The 21,476-nt window shown below is 36.8% G+C and overlaps 1 protein-coding gene across 4 annotated transcripts in view; it reads left to right on the top strand.

Annotated features, from left to right (window-relative positions):
* The window catches only part of LOC150097199 (centrosomal protein of 95 kDa-like), a 234,027-nt gene that overhangs the window by 196,242 nt on the left and 16,309 nt on the right, over window positions 1-21,476 (top strand). For all 4 annotated transcript variants that reach the window (XM_090407715.1, XM_090407711.1, XM_090407712.1 and 1 more), the window contains exons 14-15: window positions 14,891-14,965; window positions 21,197-21,349. In XM_090407715.1, the coding sequence (XP_090263841.1) occupies window positions 14,891-14,965; window positions 21,197-21,349 (228 nt within the window). The remainder of the gene's footprint in view (window positions 1-14,890; window positions 14,966-21,196; window positions 21,350-21,476) is intronic.

Genomic DNA, 21,476 nt, shown 5'->3' with positions numbered 1-21,476 from the left:
TTACACACAGAGCCAGAGCCATTTGTTCTAACGATACAGCTCTGACCACTGAACTCCAATACCTGCGCCATATGTTCTTAGCCAACGGCTACAATCCCTACAAAATAGATAAAATACTACATAGGCCCATTACTCTGCCCTCCCCTAATACACAAGAATACAACATGACCATTTCTATTCCCTATATCAGAGGTACATCGGAAAAGATAGCCAAAGTATTGTTGAAACATGGCCTTCGCACCACTTTCAAACCTCGTGTCAAGCTGGCAACTCTGATCTGCTCGCCTAAGGATAAACTTCACCCTTAAGCACACCCAGGAGTGTATGAAGTTCCGTGTGACTGTGATTTGGCCTATTATGGGCAAACAGGAAGATCAGTGAACATCTGCCTGGAAGAACATGAAAGATACATTCGCTACCATTACTATGGCAAGTCGGGACTGGCAGACCACACTTTGGACACTCCTTCACACAGGATTAGATGGAGGAAAACGAATGTGCTATTTATGAGTCGTTATAGATCTGAAAGATTATTTTTTGAGTCAGCAATGGCTTTGAAGAATTCTCCCAACCTTAACAAATATGGTTGCATTAATTTGCCAAAAATTTGGGAGACGGTTATTCTAAGAAAAACTCCTGGATAACTGCTGTTCCCCCCCCCCCCCTGTTAGAGGGCACCAAAAATACGACTTTAGATCTTTTGTCTTTTGCAATTATATTGTTTCACTCACTCACTGTCGCGTTTACATGTGTGTTGTGCTCTGATGATGCTGAGTTGAAAATCAGCGAAATATAAGCGTTAATAAAACATCTTTGTTGTTAAAAGTGTTTGTGGTGTTGTTAATACTGTGAAAAATAAGTCATGAATAACCATCAACACCTAAGCTTATCTGTTAGAATGAAAAAACGAATTTATAATTTCAAAATTATTTTTATTTTTCAACATAATCTCCCTGAAGACTAATACATTTATTCCAGCGATGCTCCAGCACCATTATCTCATCTCTCTAGTGATTCTCAGTAAGATCTGCAAAATACCCCTCTACAGCTGCTATCACCTCTTGATTCAGAAGAAAAACACTGACCAGCAAGGAAGAGTTTTAGTTTTGGGAAGAGATAGAAGTCAGAGGGAGCCAAATCTGGTGAATAGGGTGGATGTTCCAACAATTCATAGTGCAGATCTCTTAATTTTCCCATTGCCATACCTTTGTGGCAAGTGCATTGTCCTGATGAAAGATGATTTTTTTCTTCTGCAAACCGGGTCTTTTCTCACAAATTTTTTTGTCTATTTGGTTAAATGATTGGAATAATATTCCCCGGTTATTATTTTACCCTTTTCAAGATAATTAATAAACAAAATGCCTTTAGCATCCCAAAACACCGATGCCGTGACCTTTCCTGCTGAAGGAACCGACTTTGTCTTCTTTGGCGCTGAACAACTGACTTCTGTTGACTGTTTGGTTACTGGTGTGTAATGGTGAATCCAAGTCTCATCAATAGTAATAAATCAATGTACAAAGTCAGTTTTATCCTTGTTAAAACGCTCCAAGCACTGTTCAGAGATTTTCATACAAGTGCATTTTTGATCTGCTGTGAGCAAGCGTGGCACCCATCTTGTGCAAAGCTTATTCATTTGCAAATCTTCATGCAAAATATATCCTACATGTTCTTTTGAAATGCCTATAGTCTCAGCAATTTCATGCACTTTGACTCGCCGGTCATCCAATACCATATTGTGCACTTGATCAATGATTTCTGTTGTTGTTACACTTTTTGAATGTCCTTCATGTGGATCATCTTCAAGGCTGGTACGGCCACTTTTAAACTTGGCAGCCCATTTCTTAATTGTTGAAAACGAAAGAGAAGAGTGCCTATAAACTTTTATGAACTTCAAATGAATTTCTTTTGCTGTTAAAACTTCTTTTACAAAGAATTTTATAACCCCATGATACTCAATTTTATCCATTTCAAGGGATACAGACAACACTTTTGTTTCAGACAGCTGTATAAAACAAAGTACTTGATAGAATGACTTGCAATTTCACATGGATGTTTATGACAGATGTACCAACTTAGAAAAAAAAAATCTCTTGCCAATAGTGTTGCCATCTATGGTCGAAGCTGAAAACCTTTCAGACCACTCCTCCTAAGTGTAGAATTCTCCAGAGTTTTGTTTCACTTTTTCCAACTGGTCTCCTTTCATATGCCAATTTCTCATTCCTCGCTACACTCAGACCTTTCCAGACTGCATCTTATACTACTCATGCTGCTGAGGTGTACCCTGTTCTTTATATTCTCTCCATAACATCCTCTTTCTCAGAAGCTCCTTCATAATTCCATGATTCATCCATTCCACCTCTACTTTATTTATCTTCCTAACCTCAGGAATACAATCTGATATTGCCATAATTGTTTCGAGACCAATCTCAAGGACTGCTGATTTGTTTCCTTTCAACTGATCAAGCTGTTGCACATTGCCAATCTGTTTCCTTAATTTATCAGTCTCCCGCTTTGTAATTCCACATATCTCTCTTGTCCTGTAATGCTTGAAGCCACTCCCCATGTCAAAATTATACTATCACTCTCCCCAATTGGTTTCATTGTGGTGACATCTTCTGTTATCATTGTATGAGATGATATTAAATTCAACACTCATGTCCCATATTTTGCTTCAACTACATATTGCATAAGGTAGTTGTCACTAAGTATCTCAAGGAGTTCTCTTTATTTACACATATTCCCTACTGTCAGTCTATGCTTCCATAGTTAGTCACTCTTATTATCACCCTCGTATTGCTCACCAGTCTCATCTGTCTGAACATTTAAGAATCATCTTCTGCATTTCCTGGCCTGCAGCAACCACACTAAATATCTAAAATTTATGCTTATCTTGATCTCACACCAAATATTTTACTGTTTTCTGTTTGATGTCAATCTGTAGTAATGGTGAGTGGACATTCAGGTAGACCAAGAGAAGGAATTGCTGTCAGCCTGTAGGTTTTCAAGCTTTCTGCACGATTGCTATATAAACAAATAACAACAGCTGCAGTACAGGTCTTTCTTCTGTTGTAAGAACTAAGGAATGTCATGTACAGGAAAACAAACTGATAAAAGATCAGAATAAAACAACTGTTTTTTTCAGAACTTAATTTACAAGTTTAGTGATTTTATGCATTAAACTTTATACCATTCAAAACCAATGTCTGGTTACTTTTTTTTTAATGATAATCCCTGCTCAGAAGGTTGAACACTTGTAGCACAAAACATGGGCAGAAAATATTAGAAAATGTTCTAATAAACATTCTTAAGCAGCCTTTCTTGGCCAACATAGGAATACTGTGTAAGAATAACTGCTTAAACACAACAGAGGCATTCTAGTTTATTTATTTATTATTGTGTATGTGAGCACACACACACACTGTCCTGGTTTGTCAGATGGATAGCATATTCCCTTCTCCAACCAACAGGGTGTGGGTTTTAGGAAGTTCTTATCAAACCTATGAAACCTTTATCAAATGCACTAATAAAAGGCAAATATATGGACACCTGGGCAGCACTCGGGTCTTTTAGGTAGTGCAAGTTAAGGCAACTCTGGTGCTAAGGATTGTATTTTCTGGTCAAAATTTTGAAACTTCCAAAGTCTCTACATATATTCAGCTTTGATTTTACTTGATACTTATTAAAAAGAAATTTAAACAAGAAATTACATTCTTGCTTTAATCCTTTACTCATGGATGAGCAAACAGAGTTTGAACATAACTATCTTCACTACTTGGCTACTTGCATATAGAGCTATTGACTTCACATCAACTTGTCTAAGTATCCCATATGCACTTTCAAAACTTCTTTTACAGTATTACAACACTAAAATCAACACTAAATTATAAAAGATGTGTATTAATTAGCTTGTATTTTGCTGGATTTCAAACCAGCATCTTCAGAGCTAAACACCATGTTAATGTTTACACACAACAATGAATAAGTGAAGCAATTTAAATTGTAATGGACAAAAGATTAAAAGTCCTAATTTAACACCTTAATGTTGCATAAAAGAAGTTATTACAGTTGCAGAGGAGTTAAACTTAAATGATTGTCTTAAAAATTTTTGGCAGATTAATGCAGCCATACTTGTTAAGAGAATACTTCATAGCCATTGCTAACTCTAGAAATAGTCTCTCTGACTGTAATGACTTCTGTATAGCACACTCGTTTTCCTCCATGTAATCCTGTGTGAAGGGGCATCCAGAGTGTGGTCTGCTAGTCCTGACTTGCCATAATGATGGTAGCAAATCTAATCAGGATCTTATACAATGGAACGATAACTCTGTTATCTCTGCAGATCAGCATCCTTCTCAGTATTGCAGCAATCCTCTGGGTTACCTTCCACCTTTGCAATATGTTCCCAGAATTTCAGTTTTTCTATCAATCTTCATCACTCCCAGATCTCTTGTCTCCCCTACTTCCTCCAGCACAGCTTCTCCAATCGAGTATGCAGTCTCCCTTCAATGTATCCCAAACTTCAAGTTTGGGATACATTGATTTCATCCCAAACGGTTTAATGCAGCAAAATGTAAATAACTTTACATTTTGCTGCATTAAACCGACATCCCCATTCATTTACATATCTGTCTAGTTTATTCAAATCCTCTTGCAGGGCTGCCCCATCTGCACTATTACTAATAACCCTTCCCAGCTTCACATCATCTACAAACAACTGAATATCCCCCTGCAATCCATTGACAATGTCATTGATATAAAGGTTAAACAATACAGATCCCGGTACTGGTCCCTGTGGGACCCCACTTGTAACCTTCTGCCTCCCTGATACTGCCCCACCATACACAACTCTCAGACACCTATCAGACAGCCAATCCTGAATCCAGTTGACTAACCCAACATCTAAACCCATGTGCTGCAACTTAAATTTCAACTTATCATGTGGCACCCTGTCAAATGCCTTTGCAAAATCCAAAAAAATGGCAGTATATGCCTTTCCCTCATCAACTGCTCTTGTCACTTTATTATAAAAGGAAGTCATATTACTAAAGCAAGAGTACCCCTTAACAAATCCATGTTGACTCTCACAGATAACATTGCCCTCATCTACCCAACGCTGTATATGGTCCCTCACTAATTTCTCCGAGATCTTAACAACTACTGATGAAACACAAACCGGCCTATAGTTAGACACATCTAGTCTGCTACTGCCCTTATGCAGTGGCACTATCTTACCTTCCTTCCATTCCTTGGGCACCTTTCCTGTAGCCAGACTTTCATTGAAAAGTCAGGTCAACGGAGCTGTCAGTTCTTTAGCACATTCTCTCAAAACACGTGGTGAAATATCATCTGGTCCCACAGCTTTACTGACGTCCAGGGGTACTCAGTATTTGAAACACTCTCTCCTCTTGCACCTCTAAACCTCAAACCTACCTTATCCCTCTAGTACGAGAACTTACTTCTCTGGGATGATATACTCCAATAAAGTGTTTATTTAACAACTCCACTATGTCCTCTGCATCAGTCACTCTGTTCCATTTTTATCCCACAACGTCATTCTTCTACACTCATTTCTCCTCCTGCTGGCCACATAGCTAAAAAATTCCTTAGGATTATCTTTGGATCTTAGTGCCCGTCTCTTCTCATATTCCAGTTTTGCCTTCCTTACCATATTATATTCTTCATGCATCTGCTCTCCACCCCTCTCCTTATATCTCTTCTGTAACCTCTTTTTCACCTGCAGTTCCTATTTGATATTGTTTGTCATCCACTTTACACCAAATTGTGTCCTCTTCTTCACTCGTGGAATACAGCTTACTATTGCTGCCAAAAAATATTCTTTCACAATTTTGCACGCACTAATGATATCCCAGCCTTCCAATTCTACCCTCCATGGAACCGCTCCAAGTTAATATCTAAGACTATTATAATCATCTGCCTTATAATTCCATATACATTCCCTTTTCTTTGATATTCCTCCATGTTTATTCATCTTCCAAGTCAAAACCACATGGTCACTCTCTCCAATGGTGTGTGTGTGGGGGGGATGTCTTCTCAGTTATTATCAGCTCTTCTGATCCTATGACCAAATCAAAACTCTTAAACCTCTTGTTCCCTCTATTACATGTTGCATAAGAGATTTGTCCCTCAAGAATTCCAGAAATTCCATTTCCTTATTACTACATGCATTTGCCTCTTCTCAACTTATATTGCTATTGTTAAAATATCCCATAACAATCACTTTTCTTGCACTTGCCAAGCTCAGCTGCCTGAGCATCTCCTGCTCCCCACCTTCTGTGCTCCTTGGCTTGTAGTAGCATCCCACTAAATATCCAAGACACCTCTACCTCACACCATATGCTTTCAAAACCATTAGTGTCACTGCCTTCCGAAGCCTCCACTCTTAGAGGACATAAGTCATCACTCATCATAAGCAGTACTCCTCCACTGCGTTTTCCCTTCCTATCCTGCCGAAAAATGGCTACTTCTGTTTATGTGATTATATCATCTTCCATCAACCACATCTCAGAGATCCCAATAATCTTTGGCCAGACTGATGCTGTCAGTGGCACCAATTCATCTCCTTTATTCCAGATACTCCTGGCATTATTATAAAACATAAAAATGTCATTCTTCTATACCTATCATTATCTCCTCCAGACTCCACTGTACTCAGTGTTACATGATGTCGTCCCCCTTTCCTCCAGCACCCATTCCCACAAAAGGCCATCCCTGCTACCATCCACCCTGGGAATTCTAGTCCTTCCTTATTCAAATGCAAATGGTATCTCGCATACAGTTCCTTTCTGTCCTCAAATGCACTCCAAGCACCCACATATTCCAATCCTCTCTTCTGACACATTCTGACTATTATGCTCATTATTACTGCTCTTCCTCAGCTCGTCATTATCATACCTGGGTAATACACACATGCGCACACAATTTTTCCTCTCTGTGTTTTCTTTTGTACAACTTAAAGCATGAATCTCAGATCTCTCACCACCCGATTTGCACTGCCTCTCAAGTCATTCATGCCTTGCATGAATGACTTGAGAGGCAGTGCATGGATTGCATGGATCATCGAGTATCCATACATCATACCTACCACTCTGTTCCTTGATTGCTCACCTGCATCCCTCACTCTCTCTCCTCTAACCCTTTCTCTCTGTGTTCCTCTTCTTACCTGCTGTCATGGTATCACTTTATCCCTGGTTCCAGCACTCCCTCTCATTCTTTTCATTTCCTCTCTCTGAATGTTTCCATAGTGCTCTCTCATTCCCTGTCCTCTACTGCTTCTATTCTCTCCTCTTCTATCATTCCCATAACTCTCTCTAGCTTCTACTGTGATTTGCCTAATCTCATCTTTCATACTTCTCATCTCATTCCCGAGACATTCCACCTCCTCTTTTGGCTCATCATTATCTCTCTCTCTCTCTCTCTCTGCAAGTTAGCCATTCTTGCTCGCCATTCATCCTATCAAGACAGTCTCTGAAACCTTCACAATCATTCAAGCCTTCCACAATTCCCACTTATTTTTTCATTCATATTCCGCTCATCATTCTCACCCTCTATCACACTACGCATCTCGCTAGGTTGAGATTCTCCTGCCCCAGACGCAACAAGATTGGTTATTGTAATATCTAACTTACTAAGTTCCTCTCGTTGCCTACATTTTGCACATATATGCATTCCTCCTTCTTTCACCCACCACATGTTTAACTGCCAGGACACATGCATATTACAAGCACTGCATGCTACAAAATCCTGTATTATGTTACAGAAAATAAAGTCCTTAAATGGCGAAGACTTGGTGACATGCTATTTATAATTGGAGCTGCGGATGTTACCATCATTCAAATAGTGCCAAGGAACTTCTACAATTAAATACTAAAAACGCTCTACTATAAGCTAATTTACTTATGTGATACACTAAGTATAAACTATATTTAACTATACTAAATACGAAAACTTATCTTCTTCTTCTCTTCCACCGTAGATGTGTCCGACTCTGTCCTCCCCTTCTCTAACTGAAAAATAACACTATAAACAACAACTAAACTCCAAAAGCATCACCACTTGTATCACTAAAAAATGTAGTGCAATTCACAACAGAAGTCACATATATACCGTTTAAAAACGTTTTTTTCTAGCATAGCTCAAATCCACTGCCAAGTTCTTCAGCAACTCTAGTGCAAATGCTTGCTGGATTTCTGTTCAGGATGTGGATTATTTTTCATACATCTGCCTTTGGATATAGAATCTTCTCACTAAAATGTTTATAGCAAACAGCATTTCAAAGACCTATAATTGTTAGATCATTTCCGTTTGTTAAACCATAGCATCTCAGAAGTCAGCAAGCAAAGTTTTGGCATCTACTGGCAGATTCTGTGTTCCACATGATTCTACAAATGTTCAATGGGATTCAAATCAGGAAAATTAAATGGTAAAGCACGTGGAATGCTTGGCTGTGCTCTTTGAACCATGCTTGCACAATTTGAGCCCTTTGACACTGGGTTACTAATTCATCGGGCTACATTGTTACCATGTAGAGCAGTGCTTAGTCTGAAACAATCCCCAGGTCAGAATTAGCAGTCAAGATGTGTTCACTGGAAGATGAAAGGACCCAGTAATGATGAGAACAATCCCCATAACAGATTACTGGCACCACCAACCTGTTTCTGTCCCAGCCATGCAGTCTTGTTTTCCAGAAACAGTCTAGGTGGTCTTAATGTTTGGTTCATGAGTATAAAATCTGACAATATTATTGTCCTGAAAAATAAGACTAATTTGGAGGAAAATTGTTATTAGGAAGTTATTAATAATGTAAACTTATCATGTGGTACTTTCTTAGTATTCTGTGTGCACCCATTGAGGTTGCATATCAGGAATTTGAAAGTGGTGATATTGATAATTTTTCTATTCACCATTATATCTTTTCTTTTCTCCTTTTTTAAGGTTTTTCTGTTACCTTTCAGAATGTTTTTATCAGTTTTCTGATATTTATCTTTAATATATCCATACTCTTTAGTAATTTTCTTTTCTTGGATTGCTCCTTTAAATTACTTTGTATTTTCTTTAGATTTTGCCGCATAATTTTAAAGTTTCATTTTATTTTTTTTTGTCTTAAATTTCTCCAATATTATTTATGTATTTGACTTTGATCTCAACTTCACTCCTTTTTAAACTTTTCTTACACATGTTCCTTTTTAGTTGATATTTTTGTTCTTCACAGAACACTGAACTGCACATAAGCATATGTTTCATACAACTGAAGATTTTTTTTTTTAATTTAATAAAAAGTTGCTTCAGATGGGCAGTCACTTCCTAGTTTAAATCTCCTGTAATGTTTATATGCTGCAGCAGTCTGATCACTACTAACAGCATTGTAATTAATAAAACTTTTTTTTAAAATCTGTTTTTTGTTTACTCTCACTCCATGAAAATTTATGATCATCTTTGTGTAGGAGCATGTTAAAGTAGAAATCCTGTATTTTCAATCTTATTATTTGCTTCAATTTTATTATATGCAAAGAACCTGTCCATTTTGCCAAATTTTCCTTAAATATTTCTTTTGCCTTTGATTCCTTTTATGTTCTTTTGTTTGTGTGCAACAATAACTTTTTTTTTAATGCCAGTTGCCTTTTTAAATTATTATTATTATTAACGTCTGACCTCCATGGAGTCAGAGACTCATCATAGGAGGTACACACTGTCACACACAAAGCTCATCCAACCATGCCTTAAGCCAGTTCAGTGTGTCTACATTCACAATATACTCGGGCAATATGTTCTATTCACCAACCACTCTCCATGCAAAGAACCTGCTCCTCACTCCTCTCCTCACAACTTTCTTATACAGTTTCCTTAGATGGCCTCTTGTTCTGCTCCCCCCATGAAAAATTTCTTCCATGTTAACCTGATAACAACCCCCAACTAACTATGTTTCAATCATACCCTCCTCCTCCTATTCACAAGGATTTTCAATTTACATTCTTTCAGTCTGTTTTCATGCCCCACATTCCAAAGACCACTTACCACCTTTGTGAATCTTCTCTGGACCCTTTTTAACATTCCTCATCATAGTAAAAACCCACAGAACAAATCTGTGCATAATAATTCATGTGAAGCCTGATCAAGACCTTATACAATGAATCATAATCTTTCTTTCTGCATGTAAAGATCCTGCACATCATTGCCATTATCCAATGTGATGACTTCACAGCTTGTGCAGTGTGGTCCCTGCATTTTAGGTCCCCTTATCCACCACCACTCCCAAATCTCTCATCTCTTCTACCCTCTTTAAAGTTTCCCCACCAAGTGCATATTTTGCATCTCATCATTGCTTACCAAATTTCAAAACCTTTCACTTTGCAACATTCAACTAATAGTTCCACTTACCTATCCATTTATGCAATCTATTCATGTCCTCCTGTAAGGCATAACATCTGCTTGACTATGCATTGTTTCTACTCAATTGTGCATCATCTGCAAACAGCTGCATATCACCAGTTAAACCCAACCCAATATCATTAATATACAAATGAACAACAATGGTCCCAAAATTGACCCCTGTTGCATACCACTAGTGACTTTCCTCCTCTGGGTGCATCCCCATATACAACTTTCTGATACGTGTCTGACAGCAATCCCATCCGTTTCAGTTTAACAGTTTGTCTTTTGCAGAATCTAAGTATACCGCTGTATATGCATCTCCCTTGTCCAAGACATTTGTCACCTTGTTATAGTACATATGAGGGAAGTCTGAAAAGTTCTTGGCCTCTACCATAGATGGCAACACTATCGGCAGGATTTTTTTTCTTTTTTCTAACATCTGTCATAAGCATCCATGTGAAATTACAAGTCATTCTATCAAGTAGTTTGTTTTATACAGCTGTCTGAAGCAAAAGTGTTGTCTGTATTTCTTGAAATAGATAAAATTGAGTATCGTGCGGTTATAAAATTCTTTGTAAAAGAAGATTTAACAGCAAAAGAAATTCATTCGAAGTTCATAAAAGTTTATGGGCACTCTTCTCCTTTGTTTTTGACAATTAAGAATTGGGCTGCCAAGTTTAAACGTGGCCGTACCAGCCTTGAAGATGATCCACATGAAGTACATCCAAAAAGTGTAACACCACCAGAAATCAATGATCAAGTGCACGGTATGGTATTGGATGACTAGCAAGTCAAAGTGCGTGAAATTGCTGAGACTATAGGCTTTTCAAAAGAACGTGTAGGTTATAGTTTGCATGAAGAATTGCAAATGAATAAGCTTTGCACAAGATAGGTGCCACGCTTGCTCACAGCAGATCAAAAACGCACCCACATGAAAATCTCTGAACAGTGCTTGGAGCGTTTTAAGAAGAATAAAACTGATTTTGTGCATCAATTTTTTACTATGGATGAGACTTGGATTCACCATTACACACCAGAATCCAAACAGCAGTCAAAACAGTGGACAGAAGCCGATTGTTCAACGCCAAAGAAGACAAAGTCGGTTCCATCAGCAGGAAAGGTCATGGCATTGGTGTTTTGGGATGCTAAAGGCATTTTGTTTATTAATTATCTTGAAAAGGGTAAAACAATAACCGGGGAATATTATTCCGATCTTTTAACCAGACTGCAAGAAAAAATTCATGAGAAAAGACCCAGTTTGCAGAAGAAAAAAAAATCACCTTTCGTCAGGACAATGCACCTGCCCACAAAGGTGTTTGGCAATGGGAAAATTAAGGGATCTGCACTATGAATTGTTGGAACATTCACCCTATTCCCCAGATTTGGCTCTCTCTGACATCTATCTCTTCCCAAAACTAAAACTCTTCTTCGCTGGTCAGCTTTTTTCTTCCAATCAAGAAGTGATTGCAGCTGTAGAGGGGTATTTTGCAGATCTTACTGAGAATGACTACAGGGACACGATAATGGTGCTGGAATAAATGTATTAGTCTTAAGGGAGATTATGTTGAAAAATACAAATAAATTTGAAATTATAAATTTATTTTTTCATTGTTAGGCCGAGAACTTTTCAGACCACTCTCGTAAGTAGTTAGTAAAACATTATCTCCTTTTAACAAACCCCATGCTGATAACCACAGGGAATACTTCTGTTATCAACCAATTTCTGTATCCTGGTTCTCACCAATCTCTTCATTATCTTAATTCTGGTTATACAGATTAGCCTATAATTTGTAGCAACAAACTTATCACCACCTTTATGCAGTGGAACAATTTTATCTTCTTTCCACTCTCTTGGAACCTGTGCTGTTGTAAGACTCTTATTAAACAGTCATGCCTATGCTACTGCCTATTTTCTGGAACATTACCTTAAAACATGTGGTGATATGCCATCAAATCCTATTGTCTTATTATCATTGAGCTTATTTATTTCCTCACATACATCCTACTCACTCACAATTAAACCATCCTCTCCTATGTCCACACTTTAGATTGCATTATTTTGCCCTGATGAGGATGAAACACCCTTATTAATTGTTCACTGAATACCTCAATAATGTCTTCTGCAGTAGTTACCATTTTATTTTTCATCCATTCTCAGCATCTTACCATAATCATTCTTCCTTCTACTTGCCACATATATGAAAAACTCTAGGGTTTTTCTTGAACTCATTTGCTAATTTCTGCTTATACTGTAGTTCTGCTGTTCTCACCAATTGAGTCATCTTTCTGGCCTGCGCTTCACACTTCCTCCTGCTTGCCTCATTCCATGCTATAGCTCCAAGCTGTCTCCTGAATTTTTCATAATCACCAACCTTGTAATTCCACATATATCCTTTCCTCACAGAAGTCTTCATATGGCTTGCAACAATGCAATGATCACTTCAAGATCATACTCACCAACTGGAGGGAAGTGTGAAACCCACCAAAGCTATCGTGTTCTGTGATGAAATTATCAAATCTAAAACTTAGATCCTTTTGTGCCCTCCTTTACATACTGTCTAAGATAGTTTTCTCTCAAGAACTCAAATTCATTTTCCTTATTCCCAAATGCAATCTCTTCATTCCAATCTATACTGCCATAATTAAAATCACCCATAATCACTCTTTCCTTGTCCAATAACTGAAACTGCATATACATTTCTTTATTGCCACCCTCCACGTTCCCTGGCCTATAGCAGCATCTGACTGAAATCTCTTCTTGTTAACCTCCACCTCACACCATACTAACTCAAAACTGTTGCCACTACGTACGTCTTGCATTTCCACTTCATGTAGCCATAATTCACCTGCTGTCACCAACAGCACCTCCCCTTCCCTCCGTCCCTTCTTGCTCTTTCTATCCTCAATGAAACCATCACACTCTTTCATTTCTATTCCCATCAGGTCATCATCATTATCCAACCATTGTAATTGCTCCACACCTAACCATTCCCATTTACCTTTATCACCACTTACCCTATCTATCTCTTCAGTCTCAACTACACCCTGTGCATCCCAGGCCGTCCCGTTCTCATAGTGACCATCTTCATACACACATTCACTACTATTTCCATCCTTCACTTTCCTTATACTGTGTCTCCCTGTTCACTCTGACTCCACCCGTTTTCCCTATCCATCTTGCATTCTCATTCTATCATTATCACTCACAATACTACTATTTTCATTTACAATTACCTCAGTCTCCCTAGTTCCTCTCTCTCTTGATCTTTTGCTTAGCCCTTTCCTTCCTCTGTTCTCTTGCTCATATCACTTATTGTTCTTTCTTGCAGTAATATTCCATCTCACTGACTCACACCAAATCCATTCAAATGCAATCTGTCACTTTTGTACATTTCCATCCTTCCTGAATAATTCGTCAGCATTGGCATCCTTAATGGGAACATAGGCACAAATAAGTTATCTGTTTTCCCATTGTGAAATTTTTCCTTTTTGTTGTGAAATTAAAACTTCTTTCCATTTCTGAAGATAAACTTGTGAATGAGAAATAGTCTTGGTAACTAGTTATATCAGTGTGGTATTTTGATAATTCCTTTTCTAGTTCCACCTTTTGTTGTTGTTGATTCTCCATACACCAATAGCGCTTTCAGTTCTCTTGAAGTTGTTCCAGTAACTGACAACTGTACTGTTTTTCCTGGTACTGACAAACACAGAAGGGACCATGTTCAACTCTTCAGCTGGCATATCATACATCTGCATGTGTGTTTGGTTTCAGCCAATACAGTTTGGTCAACTGAATTTAGATCTAGTTTCAAATTGTCAGTCCATCCTGATTCATCTAGTATTCAAGTGGATACCTGTTAACCAGAGGCACCATGTTTAGCATTTTTTTTTTTTTTTCATGGACTACTTAGAATTCTTTTAACAGATGCATCTTGCTGTAGTGAGAATGTAGTAGTAGAGATGAAAGTTTTGTTCACTTCTTAAAACTGCTTACAAGTTATATGTAGTTCTGCTCCTACTTGTCAGCTTTTGACTCTTAAATGACCTCTGTCATAGCTTTATCAAGTATAAATGATTTTACATAAATAGAATATAAAATATTTTAGACTTAAAGATAAACATCTGGAACATTATCTTTCCCTGTTGCTTACTGAATCAGTACTGTTGTTCAGAAGTACTGATTTTGATATTAAAAAAGTCTGATGTAGTCAAATTCCCTTTAACACAGCACTGATGTTATGAAATCAAGACTTTTAGTTATTTGTCATAGTAAGTGAATTTACTGTACTGATATTGCTGTAGTGAGAATTAAACATATTTACAGATTCAAATCTGAGTTGCATGAAACCAAAATTATTTTGGAAGAATTTAAATTTTTTTATTATTAACTCTCTCAAGACAACTTAAATTTAATTCATATTAAACTTTTCCTAAAGCTAGCTGTAATTCAGATTAACTAAACTAGATATAATGTGTAAACTATTATTTAAAATTTTTACAGACTGAAGAAGCTGCAAAAAGGCAGATAATACTGTCAAATATTTTAAGAAAGGAGTTTGCTCATAGTCAGAGAATGGTAAGATTAAAATATGTTTTTAATATGCAGTAGTTTGCATACATTTCCAGAGTAATTTAAAATTTTGGATTTGCAATTTATTAAAATTTATTTAGTACAATCCAGGTACTTTTTATTTTGACTTTCTTTTGATAGCACTAATCATATTTCATATGAGCAGTGTCTCAGAAAAGGAAGGTGATTAGCAGCATCCCTCAGGGTTCTGTTTTTGGGCCCCTACTGTTCAACTTATTTGTTAATAATATTTCATGTGGATTGACTGGGGATCTTGAAATATTTGCTGATGATGATACAAAGTTAGGTAGAATTATCAGGAGTAGTGCTGATGTTAATTCTCTTCAGGAAGATTTTAATAGACTTTTAGCTTGGACAAATGATTGGGGTTGCAGTTTTAATGTTAATAAATGCAAGGTTTTTACCTTTGGGACACAGAGATATAATGCTACATACTATATTGGTGGAGCTGTACTGTAGGAACTGGGTGAAGTTTGGGATCTTGGAGTGATGGCAGACAGTGGACTAAAGTTTTGCGGGCACGTTACAAGTGTTGTGAATGCCGTGCATTGTATTGCTGCTATGATAAAAAGTACATTGACATGTAGAAATTAAGGAGGTAGTGGTGCCTCTATATAAGGCATTGTTCCAACTATACATGGTCTATTGTGCTAAGATTTGGTCGCCTGGTTTTAATTGTGATGTAGAAACCCTAGAAAATGGTTCAAAGATGAATGACCAAAGTGATATCAGTGAAGTGTTGGTTATGAAGAGCTTTTGAGGAAATGTGGATTACAGAGGTTGGTGGATAAGAGGAAAAAAAGGAGATGTGATAGAGACCTTCAATTAGTTAAGGGATTCTGTCAGATTAATACAGAAGGAATTATAAAAAGAGTGGATGTTAAAATGGGAAGAATGAGAGTCCATCCCTGGAAGTTGTATAAAGATGTGGTGAAGAAGAGTGTGAGGAGTAGATTTTTTATGTGGAGAGTTGTTGGTGAGTGGAATGCATTGCCAGAGTGTATTGTGAATGCAGGTAGTGTAAATAACTTCAAAGTTTATTATGATAGACATGTTGCTGGTTGAGTAAGCCTCCCACAATGAGGCTATTGACTCCATGAAAGTTACCAAAATAATAATATTTACATGCACTTGATTTGTGTACACCTCATCTGGATGAAGAATTGATGTGCAGTTTATTTTAATATCTTAGTTTCGAATTTATAGTCAAGTGACTTAGTGATTATTACAATCAGTACTTGAGTTAATTTTGCTATGTCATATCATTATCACTGCCAAATTACCTACTAATGGCATTTCCATAACACACTGAGTAGTGACAATCCATCCTTTGGTTGGAAAATTTTAATTCCCATCATTTACAACCTTTCATGGAGAGAATTCACATGAGATTGAAAATGAGATTACAAAAAAAAAGTATTAAGTTAATTAACAGGAGATAACATGAAAGAATGTGAGTGGAATTAAAACCGTACCCATTTATCATTTGCCCATAGCAGAATCATTTCTTATTATCTATCCTAATTTAGTATCATCGGAACACATTGAACATTTCCCTCTCCCTCCATATTATTAACATATAAAATGAGCAATAGGTAGCCCAACAGATTATTGCAACATGTTACTGTCACCACTCATTCTCCATTACCATTAGCATTATGTTACTTTATATAGCAAACTTCCATATAGTATTTCATCAGATGATTTCACAAAATGTAATATTGTGATGCAAAATAAAATAAATAAAATGGGTTAGATAAGAGAAATAGGTGATACAATTATGTGAGATTTTTACAATGGCTTGATTAGCCAAGCAAGTAGATAGCATACCACTTCTCCAGCAGGCAGTGTGCTTGAATCCCACTTGTAGGCATAGATATTTGGGAAAGTTTTTAGGTGGTAGACTATTTTTATCACCCAGTCCAGATTGGGACCACCATCCTTGTTATTAGAAGTCTGAAGTGGCTTGAAAAAAGTTGTGTTTAGAGCAGAATTTTTGGATTATGTAATCCGTAGCCCAATAACGTACTACATCCTTTTGTGAGTAGGATTCATATTAATCATCATCAGCTTTGTGTACCATCATTTTATTTGATGGACTGAAGACTAGAGACCACAGATATGAGAGTCCTGAGAAAGATTAGGGGTGTGAAGGGATGGCATCAATGGCAGTATCATATTAAAAATGAGGATATTAGGAAAGAACATGACATTGTTTGCATTCAGGAATGTGTTAGCAGAGCCAATCTCAGGTGGTAAGGTCACTTAAACAGAATGAGAGAGGAAAGATTAGCAAAACAAATGTTCTCTACCAGGTTGGCAGAAAAAAGACCCAGAGGAAAACCAAGATGTAGATGGATTGATAAAACATGCTTTATAAGACAGAAATATAAGATCTGATAATGTTGGAGTCTTGACAGATACCAGATTGATTTGGAGGAAAATTGTTAATAGGAAGTTAATAATGATGTAAGTTCTTCACACAGTACTATCATATCCTGTATCCGTGCAGTTAGCCTAGTGGCTATGCGCTTCGCAACCATATTCCTGGGGAAGGAGTGTCCTGGGTTCGATTCCCGTCACCGATGTGAGGAGCTTAAGGATTTTCCTCAGCCATAGCCAAGTTAGCCGGTCTTGGGTGTGGACAGCAGGGTTCCCCCCCCCCGAGTTTATCTGGGGTTTTTCATCCTGCAAGCAGGCAAACCGGACCTGTGAACACACGGATCTACAGCCATAAATACTTAATCCTCCATGAGGGGCCTCAACTTGCCCCAATAGGGACAGGGGAGAAAAGAGAAGAAACTCCATATAAATAAATAAATCATATCCTGTACACCCCTTGAGGGTACATGTCAGGAATTTGATGATGATGATCAGCTTCGTGATACCTCCCTTTAGTAGGTATGACAATACTACATAAAAAGTTTACATCATTACTAGCTCCCTGTTGACAATTTTCCTCTAAATTAACCTGTTATGTTTCAAGACTTCATTATTGGCAGATGTTTTATTTCAGTCTTCCAAGCCACTTCTTACTGTATAAATCCACCTAGATCTTTCTTTCTTTCTTTGCTTCTTTTTTCCTGCCTTCCAGGCAACAGATACCTGTGTTGCTAACCTTTTCCATTCTGTTTAAGTGATACCACCAGAAATTAGCTCTGCTCGCACTTTCCTCAATGCAACAATGATAAGTTGCTTCTTAATGCCCTCATTTTAAATATGATACCACTGTTCACTCCACTGACTATTTATTATACAATCTGCACATTCATGCCACAATCTGCACTGATTTGTTTATTAGAATGTCTTTAGTATCTGCTTATCTGCTGGCAATGATTGGATAATGTATTTCAGAGCTAATTTAAAAAAAAAGTATTGGAGCTAAACTATCTCCTTAATTTAATCCTGGAGTGATTGGAAAGGGATCTGTTAATTCTCAATGCATGGAAAGGCTTATGTGTTTGCAATACATGCTAATTTATTTTCATAGTATTGATGACAACACAGAATAATAAGAAAATAACTAATATTTATTAACTTATTTGCTGATATTTTGGAATCAACAGAAGCTTTAAAACATACTCCAAACTTCAACAAGTATAGCTGCATAAATTTACCAAAAATCTGGGAGACAGTCATTTTAAGATCTAATTAATACTTGTTTTCTCTCTTTTTCCAACAATGATGGTGCCTAATTAGAACTTTAGTTCCTTGCATTGTCTGTTACAATTTTTTTTAAACTAGTTCCACTGTTAGTACTGTATCATGCTCTGCATCATTCCTGGGGTATGCAGACAATATTGATATCATAGGAGAAGGTGCAGATGATATAACAAACTTTTATAAACCTTAAAACCTCTTCCATAAAAATAGGTCTTAATATTAACCAAAATAAAACTATTTAAAATTATCTAGAGATAATGATCTCAATAAGCCATCAACTATTCAGTTTGCTGACATAATATTGAAAAACTCAATACAGTTTAAATATGTAGGCTCTATAATAACTAAAGATAATAAGATCCAAGCAGGTAATCATATTTTTCATTTCAGCACCCCCCTCTCATCTAGAAATCTGTCATATGAATCTAAAATAAATATTTACAGAATGCTAATTAGACCAGTTGTATTATATGGTACGGAGACATGGAATATAACAAAAGCTGATGATCAATTACAACGTCCAAAAACAAAATCTTAAGAAAAACATTTGGCCCAATTAAAGATCCTACGGCAGATGAAAGGAGAAGGCGAACAAATAAAGAACTCTATGAACTTTATAAGAAGCCAGTAATAATAAGTTAAATCAGAGCTAATCACATCAGATGGTTAGGACACCTGGAAAGAATGGAGGATAACAGGCTAGTGAAGAGAACCTTTTTACATCACCCAAATGGAAGATGTCCTAGAGGAGAACCCTGCAGAAGATGGGTGCATAACATCGAAATGGACATGAAAGATTTGAACTTGCGAAACTGGAAGGAGTTGGCTAAGGATAGAAAAAAGTGGAGAACTGTGGTGCTTACAGTTAAGAGCCTTAAGGGTTCATGACGCTTAAGAAGTCCCACTGTTATACCAAATTGTTGTGGTTTCATGTACTGTGACAAACTGTTTTGTACTCTGAAGATGCTGATGATCAAAATATCAGCAAATAAGTTAATAAATATTAGTTATTTTCTTATTATTCTATGTTGTCATCAGTACTGTGAAAATAAATTAACAGGATCTGTTCGTTTATTTAGTATTTTAGCCCTTGCTTCTGAGTTCACTGAGAGTGTGGAAGTGCAAAGTCAGGAAAACTTAAAGAAATTATGATGGATCCAGAGGAATGTGTGTGAAAGCACCCACGAAGCGAATGAGTGTGTGTACGAACAAAAACTGTGGAATCTAGTTTCTTAGGTAACAATATAGAATGGGGGTAGTCATTTCAGGATGTAAAGGTGGTTGGGAGCCTAAGAAGATGCTACAATTTCTATATACTAATGCTAGAAGCATCAGGAACAAGAGGAAAGAGTTTTTGGTATCGTTAGCACAACCTTGCCAAAAGTTATAGGCATTAGATTTGGCTAACAGCAGATGATATAATTACAGGGATAGAATGTGATGGATTTAGTATTTTCAGTGAGGATAGAGTAGACAAGACAGGGGATGGGGTACTGCTGATGATAGCAGATAAATTGTAGCCATCAACAGTAGGAGTTAGTTGGAGAGATGGCAGTTCTTTTGCCTAGATATTGTGTGAAATTGAAGCCACTAGGAAAAATATAAAATTGGTTGCTTCTGTATGCTAGGGAGTGCCAGGGATGGTGTGGAAGAGATGCATCAGCAGATTAGTACAATGAGTGCAAATCAAGTAATTATTATTGAGGGGACTTCATCTTGAGACATAGATTGCATGCATGCTATTTCTCTCACTTGGCCACTTCATATTTCATTTAATTTGCTCACTTCTTCCACTGCACTCATGTTTACACTCTGCCCAACACTCACATTTTTGTGCCTTTTTTCAGTATGTTTATCACTTTACTATCTCACTTTTGACATGGCCACACTTCTGTAATCACTTTACTATCTTATTTTCACTTTGTTTTCATACACCCACAAAATTTTCAGCATTGATACTGCCTCTGCCACACTGCCTCTCTCTCTCTCTCTCTCTCTCACTCTCTCTCTCTCTCTCTCTCTCTCTCTCTCTCTCTCTCTCTCTCTCTCTCTCTCTCTCTCTCTCTCTCTCTCTCTCACACACACACACACACACACACACACACACACACACACACACACACACACACACACACACACACACACACACACAGGTTTCACGTGCTGTACTGTGTTCATAGTAATAAGCTTTGCAAATCTCCCCCACTTAAATAAGCTTGAATACAATAAATTAACAATGCCAGGCAGTTATATTCTTGGTTTAATCTTTTATTCAATGTAAGCAAATTTATTTTATTTTTATTTTAAACAAATTACTTTATTGTAACTGAGTCATAAAACTTTCAACATCTTATTATCCTATACTCCATTGAGCGGTGTCCATGAGAAACTAATGATCTCAGTTTCTGCATAAGAGCACAATCAATAAAATGTTTCATTATTTAAAGGTTAATAGGAGCTTTTCATTTTAATTTAAGAAATTTTTTTATTTTAATTATTAAAATTTTAAAATTTAGTAAATTTTTATTCTTTATTTATATATATATTTATTAGAAAAATTTGAGAGAACACCAACAGCTTCATTCAAAATTCAACTCTGCCATTTATGGTGCTAGACAGAAGTCAGCTCGAATGAAAAATTATTTTGATGACTATCATTTACAAATGAAGAAAAAAATGCAAAGAAAATCTACAAAAGAAGAACTGGTAAAATATTTCAACCAAATTTTGATTTGTATATAAATTTCATTGCATTGTTTGTTTAAAAAATGTCAGTTTCTTTAAGAAAGAAATCTTCATGTTTTTGACATGATGTACAACAAATACATTAAGT

Source organism: Typopeltis vanoorti, chromosome 17 (genome assembly GCF_054136105.1).
Source record: "Typopeltis vanoorti isolate ZY-2024b chromosome 17, IOZ_Tvanoo_1.0, whole genome shotgun sequence".
In the NCBI taxonomy this organism is placed as follows: domain Eukaryota; kingdom Metazoa; phylum Arthropoda; class Arachnida; order Uropygi; family Thelyphonidae; genus Typopeltis; species Typopeltis vanoorti.
The sequence above is the reverse complement of the archived record's forward strand: the minus strand, read 5'-3'. Positions and strand labels throughout refer to the sequence as shown.